Raw genomic sequence first — 16,949 nt, 5'->3', positions numbered from 1 at the left:
CAATGAACACAAATGAACCCAAGCTTGCTGAAATCTACCTCACATTTACCTTTCTAATATTAGTCATTTAAAAATAGATTTAAGAAACATCCTACACACGAAACAGAATTTGCCTACAGCCGTACCATCCTGAAAGCACCCAAAGTTAGTATTGAATGGGAAACAACTTAATTCAGTTTTAACTAGTAAACCCACTTCTTGAATATATTTTGAATTTACATAAAAACTTCCTTTATACCAATTACTTTACTTAAAAGTGAATCTTAGTTTTGAATGTCCCTTTTCTTCCTGACATTCCATGATTCATTTAAATATATTCTTTGGGTGAACTTACATAAATAATGGTGCCCATTCCTCCACCAAGATTACTTTCAGTTTTTCCTAGGTTTGAAATTATGTCACCTTAATAGCTGTCTTAAATTCAGCTTCCAAATGGTCATTAGCACCCAGGGGAAATGTGAAGATTTAGTTCTTTTGGGTGCAAAAAAGAGTGGTTTGATAGTTGTGACTAGCTATCAAGAAATCTCATGATTAGGGATTTTAGGTAAAAATTTCCTCCAATTCAAGCAAATTGAAAAATTTAAAACCAAGGGACTGTCAAGTAAAAACATAAAAGCTAGTAAATCACAAGCTACAATCATTGCTTTAATGTGTTTTGGATACAGAATAATAACCTTATACTTATAGTTATTGAGAAGGGTTAAGGAGGCAAAATTCTAAAGAATGCCCCACTTTTTATTAGCAATAAATCCACCCAAATAAGTCACCTTCCTAGTACACTATTCACATTCCAAAAAGGAAACATAATTTGTGTTGAGTTCTAATCTGTGAATTTAAACATTTAATACTTACCAATTCTTTGAGTTTCATTGAGAATCTGAAAGGCTAACTCCAAGTTAACACTTACTAGCCATCACTCAATTTTGCATAAAAGCCTATGTTGTCTAAATAAACCACCAAAAATAAGCAGCTTCTATAATTTTTTAATCACTTTTTATCTTCCAGATAACCCATTTGCCATATCACAATTGCCTTTCTCATCTTCTCCTGAATACTTTTACATTTAACAGTAAGAGTTGGTAAGTAAATACCATTTAGATTACCTTTCAAGAACCTTTAATTTACTAACACATAAAGACAAGAATCAGAATCTCATCAATGTAAAGTATTAACTGACAGTCACCCCGTTAAAATCTTAGAGGAAAAAGGACAACCATGCATAGTTTTTAAAAAAATGTTTATTTTTTCAAAGAAAAATGGCAACAGCCAATTGGAAACCTACTTATTCTTTAACTCCAATTTTGTTTTCTTTAAATTTAGAAATGACTTACTGATTTACTATTTTAAACAAACCCCCCCTTTCCCCTTTAAATGTTTACCATCTACTCGTGCTGAATCCTTCCAAGGAGATTGCTCCAGCGTATATCTCCAGGTCCTCGCTTTGCTCCTTTTACCAAAAAATGCAAAATACAATTCCATCGTGCATCTTAAGGGCTCCAATCGTCAAAAATAGAAAAAAAAAAAATCTTTGGAATAGCCAATTAAGTTGAATAAAAAAAAAAAAATCCACACGAATGCGGTTTGGTTGGGGCAGGAATCCACTCCTATGTTCCTGGTAATCTGATCCCGCTCCATGAATCCTTGTAATTCATCCTCCCTATCCTATCCACATTATGATTTGAATCCAATGATCCAGCTCCAAGGATTGGGATCCAGTGAGCCCTCTCCAATCCAAACCTTTATAACCAGCAAAACCAAAAAAGAGGAGGCAAAATGTTAGATACTGTAATCAAAAAAGGTTTCTGGGGAATGATGAGTTATGTCTGTCATCAGTTTAATAGATGTACATCAATAACTATCAAATTCCCCAAAACAAGTTTCTGAATGGTGTTCAGATAAATTTTAGAAACTTAATCATCATAGAGACTAATTGGAAGAAGCATTTCATATTTACAGTTCAACTGATAATGCCAACACTTGTTACTGTACAGCGTATTACAGGTTTTGTGGTTGCAAAAAGTTATGTAGTTGAAAAGTTTACTGATATTGCTACCCACCTAAGTCTAAACTAAATCTAATGTTCCCACCTGCAGTTTAATTTGTAAATCAAAGTGTTTTAAGCATGAGTCAATTATGAGTATTAAAGGGGGAGGTGAGACTTAAAAAGTATTCCCAACTAGATTATCTACACCAATATGTTGGAATTCTGTAATTTGCTTTCATTTTATCTTAAAAAAATGAAATAGCAACGCTATATCAGTCACACAGAGGACATGCAGATTTAGCAGTATTGATATTATACTCTATCTGGTTGGGATTAAAGACACCCTGTACCCACATGTACACCAACAGCAGGTCACACATTAACAGTTGTAACTAAGTACTGTGACAAATTAGCCAGTTCTTCCCACATTAGTCCCTATTAAAACAAAAAAAAAGGGGGGAAGGGAGCAAAATAGTTACAAAATGGGCAATGTAATTTTGCCACAATTGCCAAGGTTTAATAGGCAAAGCAATTGTAGTTAAATATAACTGTATAAGACGTTTGCAAGTGTTTTAAGGTAAATGCATATAATAATTTTTAACCCTTGCCTTTTAGTATAAGGTCAATACTGCCAATTTCATCTGTGACAATAGCACTTGGAGTCATACCATTGCCTCCATTATTGATCTGATCCTCCTCAATCCTCCTTTTGACAATCCTAAAATGATTGAAATGTGCTCCACAATCCTTAATCCAAAGCATTCTTAATCCATCTCTTCAGATATGTCTACAGAAAGACACATGAAAAGCAAGATAAACATAAGAACTTCCCCAGGTAAGAACCACAAACACCCCCAATATCCCAGTTCACACAAACCAGAGCAGAATAGACATTTACACAATATCACAGTCTGAAGAGCATGGAGAGTTAACTAAATTTAAACAATCCTGTCTATGACATCACTTAAAATACAATTTATCAGACATGAGGGGAATGTAGATGTTAGGAGCAAGGGGATATTACACAAGAATGCAATTCAACAATTTAACCCATTCTGAACAAAACAGTTTGACTTAAAAAATGAAAAGATTGTACTGAATAAAGGAAAACTGTATACAACATGGGTTCTACAAAAAGTGTCACCAATCATCTTATGTGCGAGAGCGAGATCTGCTATGACGGGGAGAATAGCGTGGTGATCCTCTGCTTCTCCTTGGGGAGTAACTGCGACTCCTGCTGTTGCTTCTGCTACGGCTTCTGCTACGACTACGGCTTCGAGATCGAGATCTTCCATAACTTGGACTTCTGGGCCCATCAACTTTAACCCGGATGTAGGCAGTTTCTCCCTATTGAATAGACAGAACTTTCGATTGAAAGATCTAAGCTTTGATCTGTCTTCAGGCATGCTGAATGAATACAATGTAGCTAAAACCAGAAATCTGGCACTTTACTTGGGCACCCTTGCCTGAAATCTTACCTTTCAATTCCACTGTTAAGACCACTGTATCCAATTCTGGCCAAAGAAAAGAATAAGTGTATAACCTACCTCATGAGATCTAAACTTAGTGTTATCCAGTTTTCGAACTGCATAGGTCATATCTTCTTTCCGTACAAACTCCACGACACCAGTGCCATCTCGGTAAACATCAGCATAACATACATCACCTGCTTCACGCATGTGATCCTTCAAATCCTGCCAGCTTCCACTTGGAGGCAGTCCTGAAAAAGTGGTTTTTTTCCAATACCAATTATCCTAAATTTCTCACTAAACTCAATTTACATTAGAAGATTATTTTAATCGTGATTACATTTAAGATCCTAGATAAATAGCTAAGATTCTGGAATCCGGACTCCAAAATTATCTGCAAAGTAAGGATCTTCATATTCTAGGCACTGCCACCTCATTTGATAAATCTCCATCGCAGTAACCCTTGTTTCCTCAATTCACACAGGAAACTAAAGTAATTTAAAACTTCCATTTGTCAAATTGGTCACGCAGGGAAAACGTTAAGTGGTTTCTGTCCCTTCTCATCAATCCACATTAACAGTAAACTCACCAGAGACAACCACTCTGTTTTCAGATCGCCTTGATGGGGGGCCATAGCGGCCTCGGGGAGCCCCGCCACCTCCACCCCCGCCGCCGCCTCGGCCTGTACCACGGCCGCTCCGGGGAAACTCCACCCGCAGACGGTATCCATCGTAATCATAGCCGTCGCGACCATACACCGCGTCTTCCGCGTCTCTGCGTGATCACAGAAAGCAAAAAGGAGTAAGAAAAAGGACCCGGAGAGGCAGCTAACTCGGCCGGGAACCAGCGACCCCCCGCACATGCGCACCCAGTGTGGAAGAGCCCACATGCGCCGCATAATAGGAAAAGCCCCTCCCCCACCCAGAAGCACGCCAGGCTCCAGACTACACCAGCCCTCAACGCCTCAGTTTCCCGCTACGAGACCAAGTCGGTCTGAGAAAGTCCATGGGGCCCAGCCATCCGAAAAGCCACACCAACTCAGCTACTTATTCAACTCCTGCCTGGGCGATATCGTCTTGCCCACAACCTAAAAGCCACCTTCCCACGCTCTATATTAAGGCCGTGGAGCTTTCCCCAACTACTCCAACCTAATTCCACAAGGCCGCAAGGCCCAGGCCGCCTCACCGCGGGTCCTCGAACTCAACGAAAGCGAAGGGCGGCCCTCCGCGGCGATTCTTGAGATCGATGTCGCGGATAGCACCGTACTTGTAGAACACGTCCTCAATGTCCTTGGTTCGGATATCTGGAGGTAAGTTACCCACGTAGATGCGGCAGTCGTTGTTCCCTGCTGGGCCACGAATCACACCACCTCCCGACATGGCGGCGACGAAAAGCGCGGACTCGAGAACAAGCCTTCCCACCAAGCCTAGCGCACGGCAGAGCGAGCCCGCAGCGACACCACGTCTCCCGCGGCCCCTCCAAAATGGCGCCTTTATCAGCTCGGCGCACGGATATGGGGGGGAGGGAGGAAGAGAAGCGGGAGGAAGCAGCTATTTGATCTCAGTACGCACGCGCACGAGCGTAACGGGTGCTGCGAAAGTACGTTTACGCACGCGCGACGTTACCCTCCGCGCAAAGGGAAAAAAAAAGTTCCCCGCGTTGCGGATTTGCGGAGTCGTTTGCTAATGGAATGACCAGCCGTTTGGTAAAAAGATACAGAGCCCTCGTTAAAGGGGTTATTGATCCCTTCTGAGTCTTAAGAGAAAGTCAGTTTCCTCAGGAATGAACCTCTTTAAAGCAACTCGATCCCTTGAAAGGATTTGGTGAAACCTAGCCTAGAGCCTGTCCCACCATGCTCTGCGGCGTCAACGGCCTTTGGCGGGAAAAGACTCCCGGGGGCGGAGTCAAAGGGGGAGGGACCAGGCAGTTGCTCTGGAAACGGGGCGCTCGGAGAGTGCGTGTAGTCCGGGAGCCAAGGCGTGACTTTGTCTTCCTGCCCCTTCTGCGAACGAGCTGTGGCCGGCTTAGACAAGTGTCTGATTTAGGGAACCAGCTTAGATTCCTTAGTAAATATTCTACAGTCAGTACCTGTCCACCTTTGGTTTAAAACTTAACTTTGTATAGCTCAATTCAACACTCCTTGTGCTAGTGGCGGTGATTCGTTCGATCCTTTTTTTGAACTCATTACCGGGCCTTTCAGGTAATATAAAGGGGCAAAATGGACATGTGAAAATTGTGATCACTGGAGACCACAGTTGCTGCTCCGGACTGATCCTACTTCCATGCTATCCCAGGGAGATAAGAACTTTTTACATTTTTTCCCCCCAGAGATATTTAAAATCTGAATTTTTATGTGAAATGTTGGGATTTTAAAATATTAGTAAATGAATTCAAAATTTTAAAACACTCCTACAGTCATACATATGCTAAAATACCTTATGCATTTATTTGCAACAATCCCTCTGCCCAGGGATGTGAGGCAATTTGCAGAGATACCATAAAAAATTATTAAAACTGGATGAAATCAGGGAGAATGGGAAAATAAGGAGGGAGGGTTAAGACGAAGTCATGGATAAGGTTACTACACAAAATGCCTACAGTAATAGTCTGGTGAGTTCCTAGAGATGGACTGCAAATTTGACTGGTCATCCCAGAAGTCACAGTAAAGTCAGGAGCACAAGTACAGCTATTCTAAATCCAAAGTGTCTGAGATTAAAAAAATAGATCATTTAGGAGATAGTCATTATTTCTTAGTTCTAAAAGTCGATTGAATGTGTTTTACAAATGTTTGGTAGTCCTTGAACTGTCTGTGAGGGTTTCTAAAATTATGTGTATATGTATGTGCATGTACTTTTTTCTGCAAAGAGGGTCTGAAATTTTAATCAGATTCTTAAAGGGGGCTGTAGGTCCCAAAAGGGAAAAGAACCTCCTAAAATTTTAGAGGGAAAGACATCCTTTGACCATCCTTCAATGATATTTTTTGAAACCAAGACTTTAATTAAAAAGAGAACAACTTGATAATATTTTTTTTTTAAAGGCAGGCGCAGCTCACAGTGGCTCATGCGTGGATGGAACCCTTGAAAGGATTTGGTGAAACCTAGCCTAGAGCCTGTCCCACCATGCTCTGCGGCGTCAACGGCCTTTGGCGTGGTGTTATCAGCACCACGATCTAACCAGCGAAGCTAACCGGCCACCCCTGATAATTGTTAAAATAAGAAGCTGACCAAAATGGACACTATTTTTTTAACATTTATTCAGTTTCCAGCACTGTCCTAGTTGGTTTGGAACAGAAGAGATGAGAAATTTTTTTAAAAATTGCAGTCATCTCATGTATTCGTTATTTTCATTCAAGTTACTTACTGAGCACATTTTCTTTCTGTTCTAACTTTTATCCATCAATTTAGAATTATTCATGTTCATCTTCTGTTGATAAATGTTAAGTCAGTGATAACTGAAGTGATTTAAACTTAGGTGCGTTTAATTTCAAGACGTTTTCATTCCAGAAAAATAAGAAAACTGAATTTGCTTTGATTTATTCTTGTCTGTTTGACTTAATGCAATCATTTATGATTTTGTTTAATTAAGAAGAACACAAGGAAGACTTTAATATGAGTGAATAGGACATTCTTGTTTTTCTATTGGCATCTTTTATTGTATTTGAATAGAACCAAATTATAGGTTCTGGGGTCCATGATGAGGATGTGGCACGAAAAGTCTGGACGGCTGTTTATCAAGGTCTCCCAGGATGACATTGGCTTGGCGATTATTACAGTTAAGGGTGTGATCTTGATATTATCAGTGTACCAGAGTTGATGAACATATTTTAGTCCACAAGAAAGCAAATAAATCAAACCATTTGTTCATTTGTTGGGTGGTGGGGCAGATTCATTTTTGATAACTAGTATGCTCAAATTGTACATATCAAGATAACTGTTTTGGCAGGTCTGGAAAGCAAATCAGGCAGTTGCTTAGTAAATGAGAACTCAAAATGAGGTGAGTCATTTTGAGAGATGTTTCATTCAGATCATGGTGAGACCTGATAAATGATCCCTGCTCCACACAGAGTATATACCTCTTCAATGACAGGAAAATTCATACCCTTTGGATTTTGTGTCTTTGCTCCCGGACAGAGCTGGGTAAGACTGGCAATTCTCTTTCTGTAGGCTAAGCTTCACTCAACTTCCTCTAAACAGTGTGCTAGGCAATTGATTAGATTTCTGCTGACTGAATTACAACCACTTGCAGTTTTGCCTTCTGAGATTACATCCTACTCTTAATTAGAGATTTAGAGTGTTTCTAAACTCCTCAGTTATACATTAACAGGCAGTTAATGGATTGCTCCCACAATTGCTAATTTATTAAGTATGGATTTTACCAGCTTAATTCACAGAAGCTGCTTTATTTTTAACACTGTTAGTGTTTTTGAAAAGTGACTTCCTCAAAAAGAAACTCTTTAAATGCTTTCAGTCCAATTTAGTAAGCATATGCTAGTGTTACCGCTATACTTTACCCTGGAAATAATTACTTGGGGGCAGGGGGAAATAGAAAAGAAAGACATTCTAAAAGTTAATTACTGTTAATGTTGAAATCAGAAGACCCAGTTTTTCAGTGATTTGCTGAACACTCAAAACTCTATACCTGTGATGATAGTTACACAACTCTGTAAGTATATTAAAAATCATTGAATTGTGTGCACTTACAGTGAGTGAGTTGTACAGTATGTAAAGTATAACTCAAAACTTGTTAAAAATGACTGGGGGAAAAATAACTCCACAAGTAGCAAAATCACTCTGTAGTACCATTCCTCTAAAGGCATTACTGGGGTGGGAGTGTGCTAGAGTAATTTGCACTGAAATATGGCTACCTTAATCTGGAAATTCTGTTTTTAATATTCGTGTGTCAATGCCAATGCTTGTTGTCCTTGGGGATAACTTACTTTTACTAGGTAAAGAAAGAGACACAAAGATTGGGAATATTGTGTACGGGAATTATCTCCAGGAACAGTTCACTTGCATAATTCTCTATTCCATTGTTCCACTTGTTTTAGTTGTAAATATTCTTGAAAAAGGAAGAAGTAGTATATGTCTTTTTATTTAATTTATGTTTATCTCATTTTCACTAGTAAACTATGCTGAGGACAGATTTCTGCTGTAACTCCCTTTATTACCAGTAAATTCTCTGTTAAAACAAATATTGACGATTTACTGACTGCTCTTTGAAAAAGGTGGGATGTTAGATGAGCAGAATGTTGTTTCTATGGAAACATCATCATGTTGCTGTCAGTGGATAGACACAATGGGTACAAGGATGTTTTTTCATTTCACTATCGTAAGGATGGCCAGTTTTCAAGCTCAAATAAGTCAACTAATAATATTTTCTTGATAATCTTATTTTAGGACTGGCCTCCCTCATTCTTTGGTTCTAGTTTTATTTTTGGCTAATTCTTTCCATCTGTATTGTTCCATTATTGATGACAGTAGGATATGATTTTGCCAGAAAATAGCTCTTAAAATGATCTATTACAAAGAGGTATATTGTCTTCATGTCTTCCTCTTCCTAATTATTACTCTCTCTCTCCCTCTTCCTGCTTAGCTCTTTCTCTTAAAAATTGAAACTCCATATTGCACATTTCTTAACTGGAGTGAATAAATGGGTCTTTAAGGAATTATATTAAAAATATGGCAGGTATGCTTTATTTGCTAAAAATATTGCCCCTTTTTTTTGCAATTTAATCTTATAGTGAGTCCTATATAAATGTTAGCTATTAGTAGTAATAGTGGTATTACATGTTAATACTGATGCCAAATACGTTAGAAGTAATTTCAATAAAAAACCTTTATTTGAAATTTTGAGAGTATTTTTATCCTCTTTATTGTTTTAGAACGTACCCTAGATTAGCTGAAAACTCTCAGAATTACTTTTCTAAATTTGTTTGCAGAGTTGAGTAGTTGCAACATAGACTACATGGTCCACAAGGCTACTATATTTACTACTTGGCCCTTTACAGAAAATGTTTGCCAGGAAATAGTCTGCTTTTGTAATTTTTGCTTGAACCGGATTCAAATATTCAGTATTGTCATGTTCTCTCTCTCATAGGTGTTTTTGTCATGGGTAAGATCTTACATTGTTAATAGTTGTAAACATAATATACTTTTTCAAGTGAAATGTTGCTTCCACATGCTTCATCAGCCATTACTACAGTTTAGTGATAAGGAACCAAGAGCTGGTGAAAGCAAACTCCCCTGCTGGTGCTGGTCTGCCCAGCCTAGAACAGGAGCTGTTGCTCTGTTCCAATTGGTTGCAATTTTTTTTTTTTTTTTTTTTTTTGTACTCTAGTTGGCTCAAAATGCTCACTGCCAGAGTGTGGGTTTCTGTAACCATTTTTGCATAGAAGTGATGTTGCATGCAAAGAGTCTATAACAGGTTTTGTTCTAAGTAAATATCAATGTCTACTCACTGTGGAATTTGCAAATGAAATTTCCAAAATTTGCAGATTAGGTTCTACGGTTCTGGGATCCCACCAGTTTTCAGTCTGGTGCTGGTACCACCATGCTGGCCCCAGACGGCTACTAGATGTGGAGACCTATAGTCTACAATCTAAACCCATGTCCATGGGGTCCTTCCTTGTCTGGCTGCAATTCCTCTTAAATTAATTTCTACTCTTTGTAAAATCCAGGGGAGAAAAAAAATTCTTTCCTTTGGCTCACAGTCTACATTTCCTGTCTTGAGTTCTATCTTTACATAAGATGATTGAGAATGAGGTTTGCCCTTATAGGAATTTCTTCTCTTTTCTTCAGGAATATAACCTCTCCCTCTGCCTCGGGTCATAATGGGCCGCCAACGTTAATATATTTTCCAAAGCTGAATTGTTCACAATTAACACCACATGTAGAACATTCTCAGCATATAGTCAAGGTTGAATCTTGACCAGCCAAACATAGTCCAGTACATTTTTCCTTTTCTAGCTCCAGTTCCTCTAGTAAGTGATGAAAAACAAGTCTGAATATCCTTTATGTGGTCTAATGGATCTCGGTTTCTGATACAGTGCGAGCCACAGCTTAAAGAAGAACACACACATTCCTACAGAAACATATCTACATCCGTATAAAGATAAGAAATATTTCTATCTATACATTCATAATCCCCATAATAATTTTTGCAGTGGCATAGCATGTCTTTGCCAAAAACAATCTAATTTATATGCCCAAGTAATATATTCAGCTCCATCTAATATATCTGCATTCAGAAAAAAGCTTTTTAAATAATTTTTCCCAAGATGACTAAATGGGTGTTGCTTTAACTTGATGCAACTATAGAGTCCTATTAGGCGCTTCCTGACACAAAAACAGTCCAAAGGATTACTCAGGCCTTCCAACTTTACAGATGGAGTAACTGCTTATTACCTTAAAATGTGTTTTTCTAACTAAATCCAGGTTTTGTTAAAAAAAATCATAGGCCTTTCTGTTATAGTTTATCAACTCACAATTCTAGAAAGTGTCTTATAAATTCTTAATTTGCAAGTACGCATATGAATATTTGGGGTTCTACTTACATTTCCCATCTGACAGTATACGCTTAAAATTCTCTATTGCCCTTAAGAAAATACATTTTTCTAGATGTTTATGCAGCAATTTGTATTCAACTATTTGAATGCAAAGCCATGCCCCAACAGGTTCACAGTCTTCCCTGCAGAGTTTCAATCATTTTTGAGGCTTTGCCTTATAAAAGTTAAGTACTTGTTTGGGGATGGTATGAAGTAATAGAGACTCTTGCTAAGCACTCTTATTTTGCACTGTACCAAATTATTAAAGCGATTTCCAAAGTTTACACCACTACAAACAGTAAATAGTTAAAGACACCTATATCAACCAACATGTTTAAGTAAGGCTGTAATAACCCCCCAAATATCAGTGGCTTATTACCAAGGTAATCAAGGTTTACTCACTTATGTCACATATTGGCAACATGTGTCAGCAGAGGCACTACTCTACATATCTTAATCATTCTGGAATCCAGAAATCTGGTGCAGTGGAAAGATGGGCTTTGAACAAGATGGGTTGTGGTTTAAATTCCCTATATCATTTACTAGCGGTGTGATATTGCACAACTCCGTTAATGTGCTTAAGCCTCTGTTTCTTCATCTTAAAAATGGGGATAAACAAGGTTGCTGGTTCAACTCCTTGAATCCCGCAAGGGATGGTGGGCTTGGCCCCCTGCAACTAAGATTGAACACGGCACCTTGAGCTGAGCTGCCTCCCAGATGGCTCAGTTGGTTGGAGTGCGTCCTCTCAACCACAAGGTTGCTGGTTCGACTCCCACAAGGGATGGTGGGCTGTGCCCCCTGCAACTAGAAAACAGCAACTGGACCTGGAGCTGAGCTGCACCCTCCACAACTAAGGTTAAAAGGACAACAACTTGACTTGGAAAAAAGTCCTAGAAGTACACACTGTTCCCCAATAAAATCCTGTTCCCCTTCCCCAATAAAAAAAAATCTAAAAAAAAAAAAAGGGGGATAATAGTACTGGGGATAATAATAGGGTTATTATGGAGATTAAATGAAGTAGCATGTGGAAATCAACTGGTAGTAGAGTCGCGCACCAAGGTTCTCAATGATTAACAGTAGTTCTTGTTCAGGGTCTGAACCCCTATGCCCTTGGATTTTCAACATTTAAAATTCAAATGTTGGTCTACTTTACTCTTCTTCAGAGGAAGGAATAAGAAGTGAAACTCTACTCTGTCTTGTGACTAACTTGATATTGTGGATAGATACCTTAGTGGAAAAGAATGTTGAAGTTCTTGCCTAAATTAAGTTGTTGTTTTTTTTTGAGGGGGGAGATATGGCCGCTGAAAAAGAGTTGAGACGTTCCCTCCGTGTATCACATAGAGAAACAAAAGTGTCTCTGGCCACACAGGACACAGCCTCTAGTGTTACCCAGCTGTATAACTGGAGGAAATGAGACGTAGCTCTTTTGCTCTTCAGTGTTTCTGAAGAATGTCTCCCTTGTGGAAAAGCTGACAGAATGATAAAAACCTCCTGATTAATGTAATGCTTTTCTCTGTTGCTTGGGGCTTATCTGTGTGTTTTCTAAACAACCAACTAGTTGGAAAAACATCTCAGGTTCCCCTGGCTAATCTGTTTGGTGTGCTGAGCAGCAGCCTATTCTTGGAAAAGTACAAACTTTGGAATTAAACAGATCTGAATTTGAATCTTGACACTTAGTAGTTATGTGATGCTGGGCATCTAAGTTAATGTCCTTTTATTCATCCATTCATTTATTTATATACTCATTTTTATTCAGAACGTTTACTGACCACTCTCGCTATGCCAGGCCCTAGGCTGGACGTCAGTGGTACAAAGTTAAACATAGCACCTGCCCAGGACAACTTGCCCTTGGTCTACCACAGTAGCCTACAAACTTTCCTGACCACTCATGCCATCAATAAAACATTTTTGAGCACAAACCCCTCATGTATATGTACATTTTTACATATTATGTACATGACTTCTACACTATTGTATACATAAGACATTTGAATTAAAAAATATTCAGTATTGTATCACATACCACCCTGTGCTTACACCCAATTTTAGAGACCACTGGTCTAGTGATAAGCTTGTCTGAACTTCACTTATTAAAATTGTGATGATGAAATCTTTCTCATGATACTGGTTTTTTTATATACAGAACTATTTTTATTGAGATGTAATTCATGTATGACATTGTATTTTAGGTGTACAACGTAACGATTTGATATATGTATATATTACTGTGATTACCACAAGTTTAGTTAGCATCCATCACCATACAGTTACAATTTTTTCTCTTATGCTGAGAACTTTTAAGATCACTCTCTTAGCAATTTTCAAACATACAATGCAGTATTGGTAACTATGGTCACCATGCTGTACATTACATCCCCAGGACCTATTTATCTATAACTGGAAGTTTGTTCGTTTTGACAGCCTTCACCCAATTCCCTTCAAATTGTTTTTCATTCATTCACGTAACAAATTTCATTGAACACTCTTCAGTATTAGATTCTGTCTGAGGGACTAGAGCTAGAGTGTTAAATGTCAATTGTATTTTTTTAATGTCTAAGCGGAGAGTTCTCTTGGATGGGGGTACTATTTTACTTATTTTTTAATTGGTATTTAATATATTAAAATTCTCAAGTTTTAAGATCCTTAAGTTTAAGTTTGTTTTCCCCCCCCTTCTTCTGCCTTCCCCTCCCCCCCACTCCGGTTCAAGCTGTTGTTTCTTAGTGTAGTTGTGTAGGACACAGCTCCCTGGCTGGTACAGTGGTACCTTGGTTTTTTAACGCAATCCGTTCTGGAAGACCATTCAAATTCTGAAACATTTGAAAACCGAGGCACAGTTTCCTCATAGAAAGTAATGCAAAAATGGACTAATCCGTTCCAGACCTTTGAAATCAACCCCTAAAACTGCAAGTTTAGAATGAATTTTACTATCTAATGATACCATAGATTCATAAAATTTACGGTGTTCGTAAACTGAAATGTTCATCAATAGAGACGTTTGAAAACCGAGGTACCACTATATTATGAGCCTTGTGCTCCACCCTCCTCTTCCCCCTGCCCCGGCTAAGGCAGTTGGTTGCTGGTCATCAGCTGGCCGCTCACAGCAGCTCAGGGCAGCTCTCGCCGGCTGCCGGCCACTCACGCTGGCTGCCGGCAACTCACACCAGCTGCTCATGGCAGCACATGGTAGCCCACAGCAGCCTACAGCAGCACACAACAGCCCACAGCAGCCCACAGCAGCTGGGGCAGCTCACCCTGATCTCTGGCTGCTTGTGGCAGCCCAGCTCCAGGAAGAGCTGTTGTTCACAACGTTAGCTGTAGAGGGCGCAGCTTACTGGCCCATGTGGGAATCAAACTGGCAACCAACCACCTGAGCCACCAGGCCGGCCCAAGTTTAAGTTCTTAAATTTAAGTTCAACTTAAAAATCTTGGAAATGGGCCTGTCCGGTGGCTCAGGCGGTTAGGGCTCCATGCTCCTAACTCCGAAGGCTGTCAGTTCGATTCCCACATGGGCCAGTGGGCTCTCAACTACAAGGTTGCCAGTTCAATTCCTCGAGTCCCACAAGGGATGGTGGGCTCCGCCCCCTGCAACTAAGATTGAACACGGCACCTTGAGCTGAGCTGCCACTGAGCTCCTGGATGGCTCAGTTGGTTGGAGTGCGTCCTCTCAACCACAAGGTTGCCGGTTTGACTCCTGCAAGGGATGGTGGGCTGCGCCCCCTGCAACTAGCAACAGCAACTGGACCTGGAGCTGAGCTGCGCCCTCCACAACTAAGAATGAAAGGACAACAACTTGACTTGGAAAAAAGTCCTGGAAGTACACACTGTTCCTCAATAAAAAAAAGTCCTGTTCCCCTTCCCCAATGAAATAAAATAAAATAAATCTTGGTAATTGGTACTCTAATCATGTTATATGAAGATAAGATCCATTATTTTTATTTGTAATATTCAATAATGCTTATGTTCAAAAGATTAAATCCTCAAACATTTAGCATATTATATAAACAGTTCATCAAATTTCATTATACATTTAAAGTAACTACACATTTAATATATCCGATTCTCTCAAACACTTCAAATTCCTAGCAATCCTACATTAGTCAGGGTTCATTGCAGAAAACAGAAACACTCTAGGTGTTTTAAGCAGAAAGGGGCTAAATACAGGAGATTAGGTACTTGCAAAACTGTTGGAAGAAATGGAGGAGTGGGCTTAAGGTGTACCTCCCGTGTGACTCACAGAACATAGCAGAAGCAACCTAACGAGAACGTTGCTTCCTCTGCCACAGTCAGGAAAGTGGAAATCAGTAGGCCAGAATCTGAACTATTGAGATTAGAAAATCCTCAGCACACATCCTAAGATGCGATTCAGGGATCAGAGAGCCAGGATCAGGAAGATATAATAGCCACCACAATTGCCTCATCATTGAATTGTGCTTTCTGGCTGCCAGCACTGCAGTTGCGTCTCAACATCCAAGAAGCTAGAGATGACTGGCAACCCTAAATGTCATCAGCACTACACACTGCAAGGTGTCAGGAAGATGGACATTGCCACATTTCTGTCTTATTTGATCATTGTTGCTGATGTGTATATTGTGATTCTTCTAAGTGAATTGAACCCTTCGTGAGGAAAGGCACACAGAAGTTGTTCAGTAAATATACATTGATGCTTGAGTATTCAACATATTGATATTTGATACAGTCATTTTGATTCCTTGGTTTTGATTGATTATTATAATCTTCCATCTCCTTGAGCTCAATTTCTAGTGTGCCAAATATAAGCAACTGAGCATGCACAGGAAGTACTATTGAAATGGGAAAGAACTGGATCACTTCCATTGGCACTTCATTGGCAATTGGAATCGCAGGCATCCATTGTAGACATTACTATGTAGCTATTATGCTGCTGATAGTAGATGTTAGTTGTAGTTGTCTACAATGGAAAGTTTTTTATTTTTTAATAAATTTTACTGGGGAATATTGGGGAACAGTGTGTTTCTCCAGGGCCCATCAGCTCCAAGTTGTTGTCCTTCAATCTAGTTGTGGAGGGCACAGCTCAGCTCCAAGTCCAGTGGCTGTTTTCAATCTTTAGTTGCAGGGGACGCAGCACACCATCCAATGTGGGAATTGAACTGGCAACCTTGTTGTTGAGAGCTCGTGCTCTAACCAACCGAGCCATCCAGCCGTCCCTCCGGAAGCTCAGCAACAGCTCATTGTCTTCAATCTAGTAGTGGAGGGCACAACTCACTGGCCCCTGTGGGAATTGAACTGGCAACCCTGTTGTTCAGAACTCATGCTCTAACCAACTGAGTCATCCGGCTGTCCCTACAATGGAAAGTTTTATAGTTTGTTGTATTAGGGCACCAGTACCTCAAATTGGTGTAACTTCATTTACACCCAGAGCGCTAGCTACACGAGTTTGTTGGGAATGATACCCATAGATAGCAGTCATGGTCATCATGCAAATCTAACATAAAGAAAAATTTATTAATGTAATACTACTTATTTATCAACCCAATACTTACAAAATCCTGTTTTGAAAATTAACCAAATTCTTTCCACTTTTCAGATTAAAATCACAAATATCAATCAAAACTAGTAGACTTCTCGTTTTAAGGTGGCAGAGTAAAGACATTTCTCTCCCATTCTCATCTTGAAAAACACAAGAACAGAAATAAGAAATAGGGGTCTGCCCGGTGGCTCAGGTGGTTGGAGCTCCATGATCCTAATGCTGAAGGCTGCCGGTGCGATTCCCACTTGCACCAGTGGGTTCTCAACCACAAGGTTGCCAGTGTGATCCTCGAGTCCTGCAAGGGATGGTGGGCTGCGCCCCCTGCAACTAACAATGGCAACTGGACCTGGAGCTGAGCTGCGCCCTCCACAACTAAGATTGAAAAGACAACAACTTGACTTGGAAAAAAGTCTGGGAAGTACACACTGTTCCCCAATAAAATCCTGT

General features: G+C 39.7%; 1 protein-coding gene across 2 annotated transcripts; it reads right to left on the bottom strand.

Moving 5' to 3' along the window:
- Window positions 1-1,220: 1,220 nt before the first annotated feature.
- Window positions 1,221-5,314, bottom strand: SRSF1 (serine and arginine rich splicing factor 1). 2 transcript variants are annotated; one of them, XR_016022875.1, is made up of 5 exons: window positions 4,639-4,963; window positions 4,043-4,227; window positions 3,532-3,704; window positions 2,653-3,331; window positions 1,221-1,737 (listed from the first exon to the last, which is right to left on the bottom strand). XR_016022875.1 is itself a non-coding variant. In XM_088802132.1 (4 exons), exons 1-4 carry the CDS (start codon window positions 4,830-4,832, stop codon window positions 3,137-3,139), a joined length of 747 nt encoding a protein of 248 aa, XP_088658258.1. In that variant the 5' UTR covers window positions 4,833-5,314; the 3' UTR covers window positions 1,221-3,136. The 2 variants fall into 2 exon arrangements, 1 of the variants encoding a protein (XP_088658258.1); XM_088802132.1 differs by having other exon boundaries at window positions 1,221-3,331; window positions 4,639-5,314.
- Between the last annotated feature and the right edge of the window lie 11,635 nt (window positions 5,315-16,949).

The sequence above is a fragment of the Rhinolophus sinicus genome, chromosome 12, assembly GCF_057876585.1.
Source record: "Rhinolophus sinicus isolate RSI-liver-muscle chromosome 12, RSI-T2T, whole genome shotgun sequence".
Lineage (NCBI taxonomy): Eukaryota > Metazoa > Chordata > Mammalia > Chiroptera > Rhinolophidae > Rhinolophus > Rhinolophus sinicus.
The sequence above is the reverse complement of the archived record's forward strand: the minus strand, read 5'-3'. Positions and strand labels throughout refer to the sequence as shown.

Excerpts from the sequence above, each read along its gene's own strand:
- SRSF1 (XM_088802132.1), bottom strand. The coding sequence starts at position 4,832 with ATGTCGGGAGGTGGTGTGATTCGTGGCCCAGCAGGGAACAACGACTGC. Across the intron at positions 4,228-4,638 it reads GTTGAGTTCGAGGACCCGCG|AGACGCGGAAGACGCGGTGT; the intron begins GTGAGGCGGCCT and ends GTGATCACGCAG. Across the intron at positions 3,332-3,531 it reads CTAAGTTTAGATCTCATGAG|GGAGAAACTGCCTACATCCG; the intron begins GTAGGTTATACA and ends TCTATTCAATAG.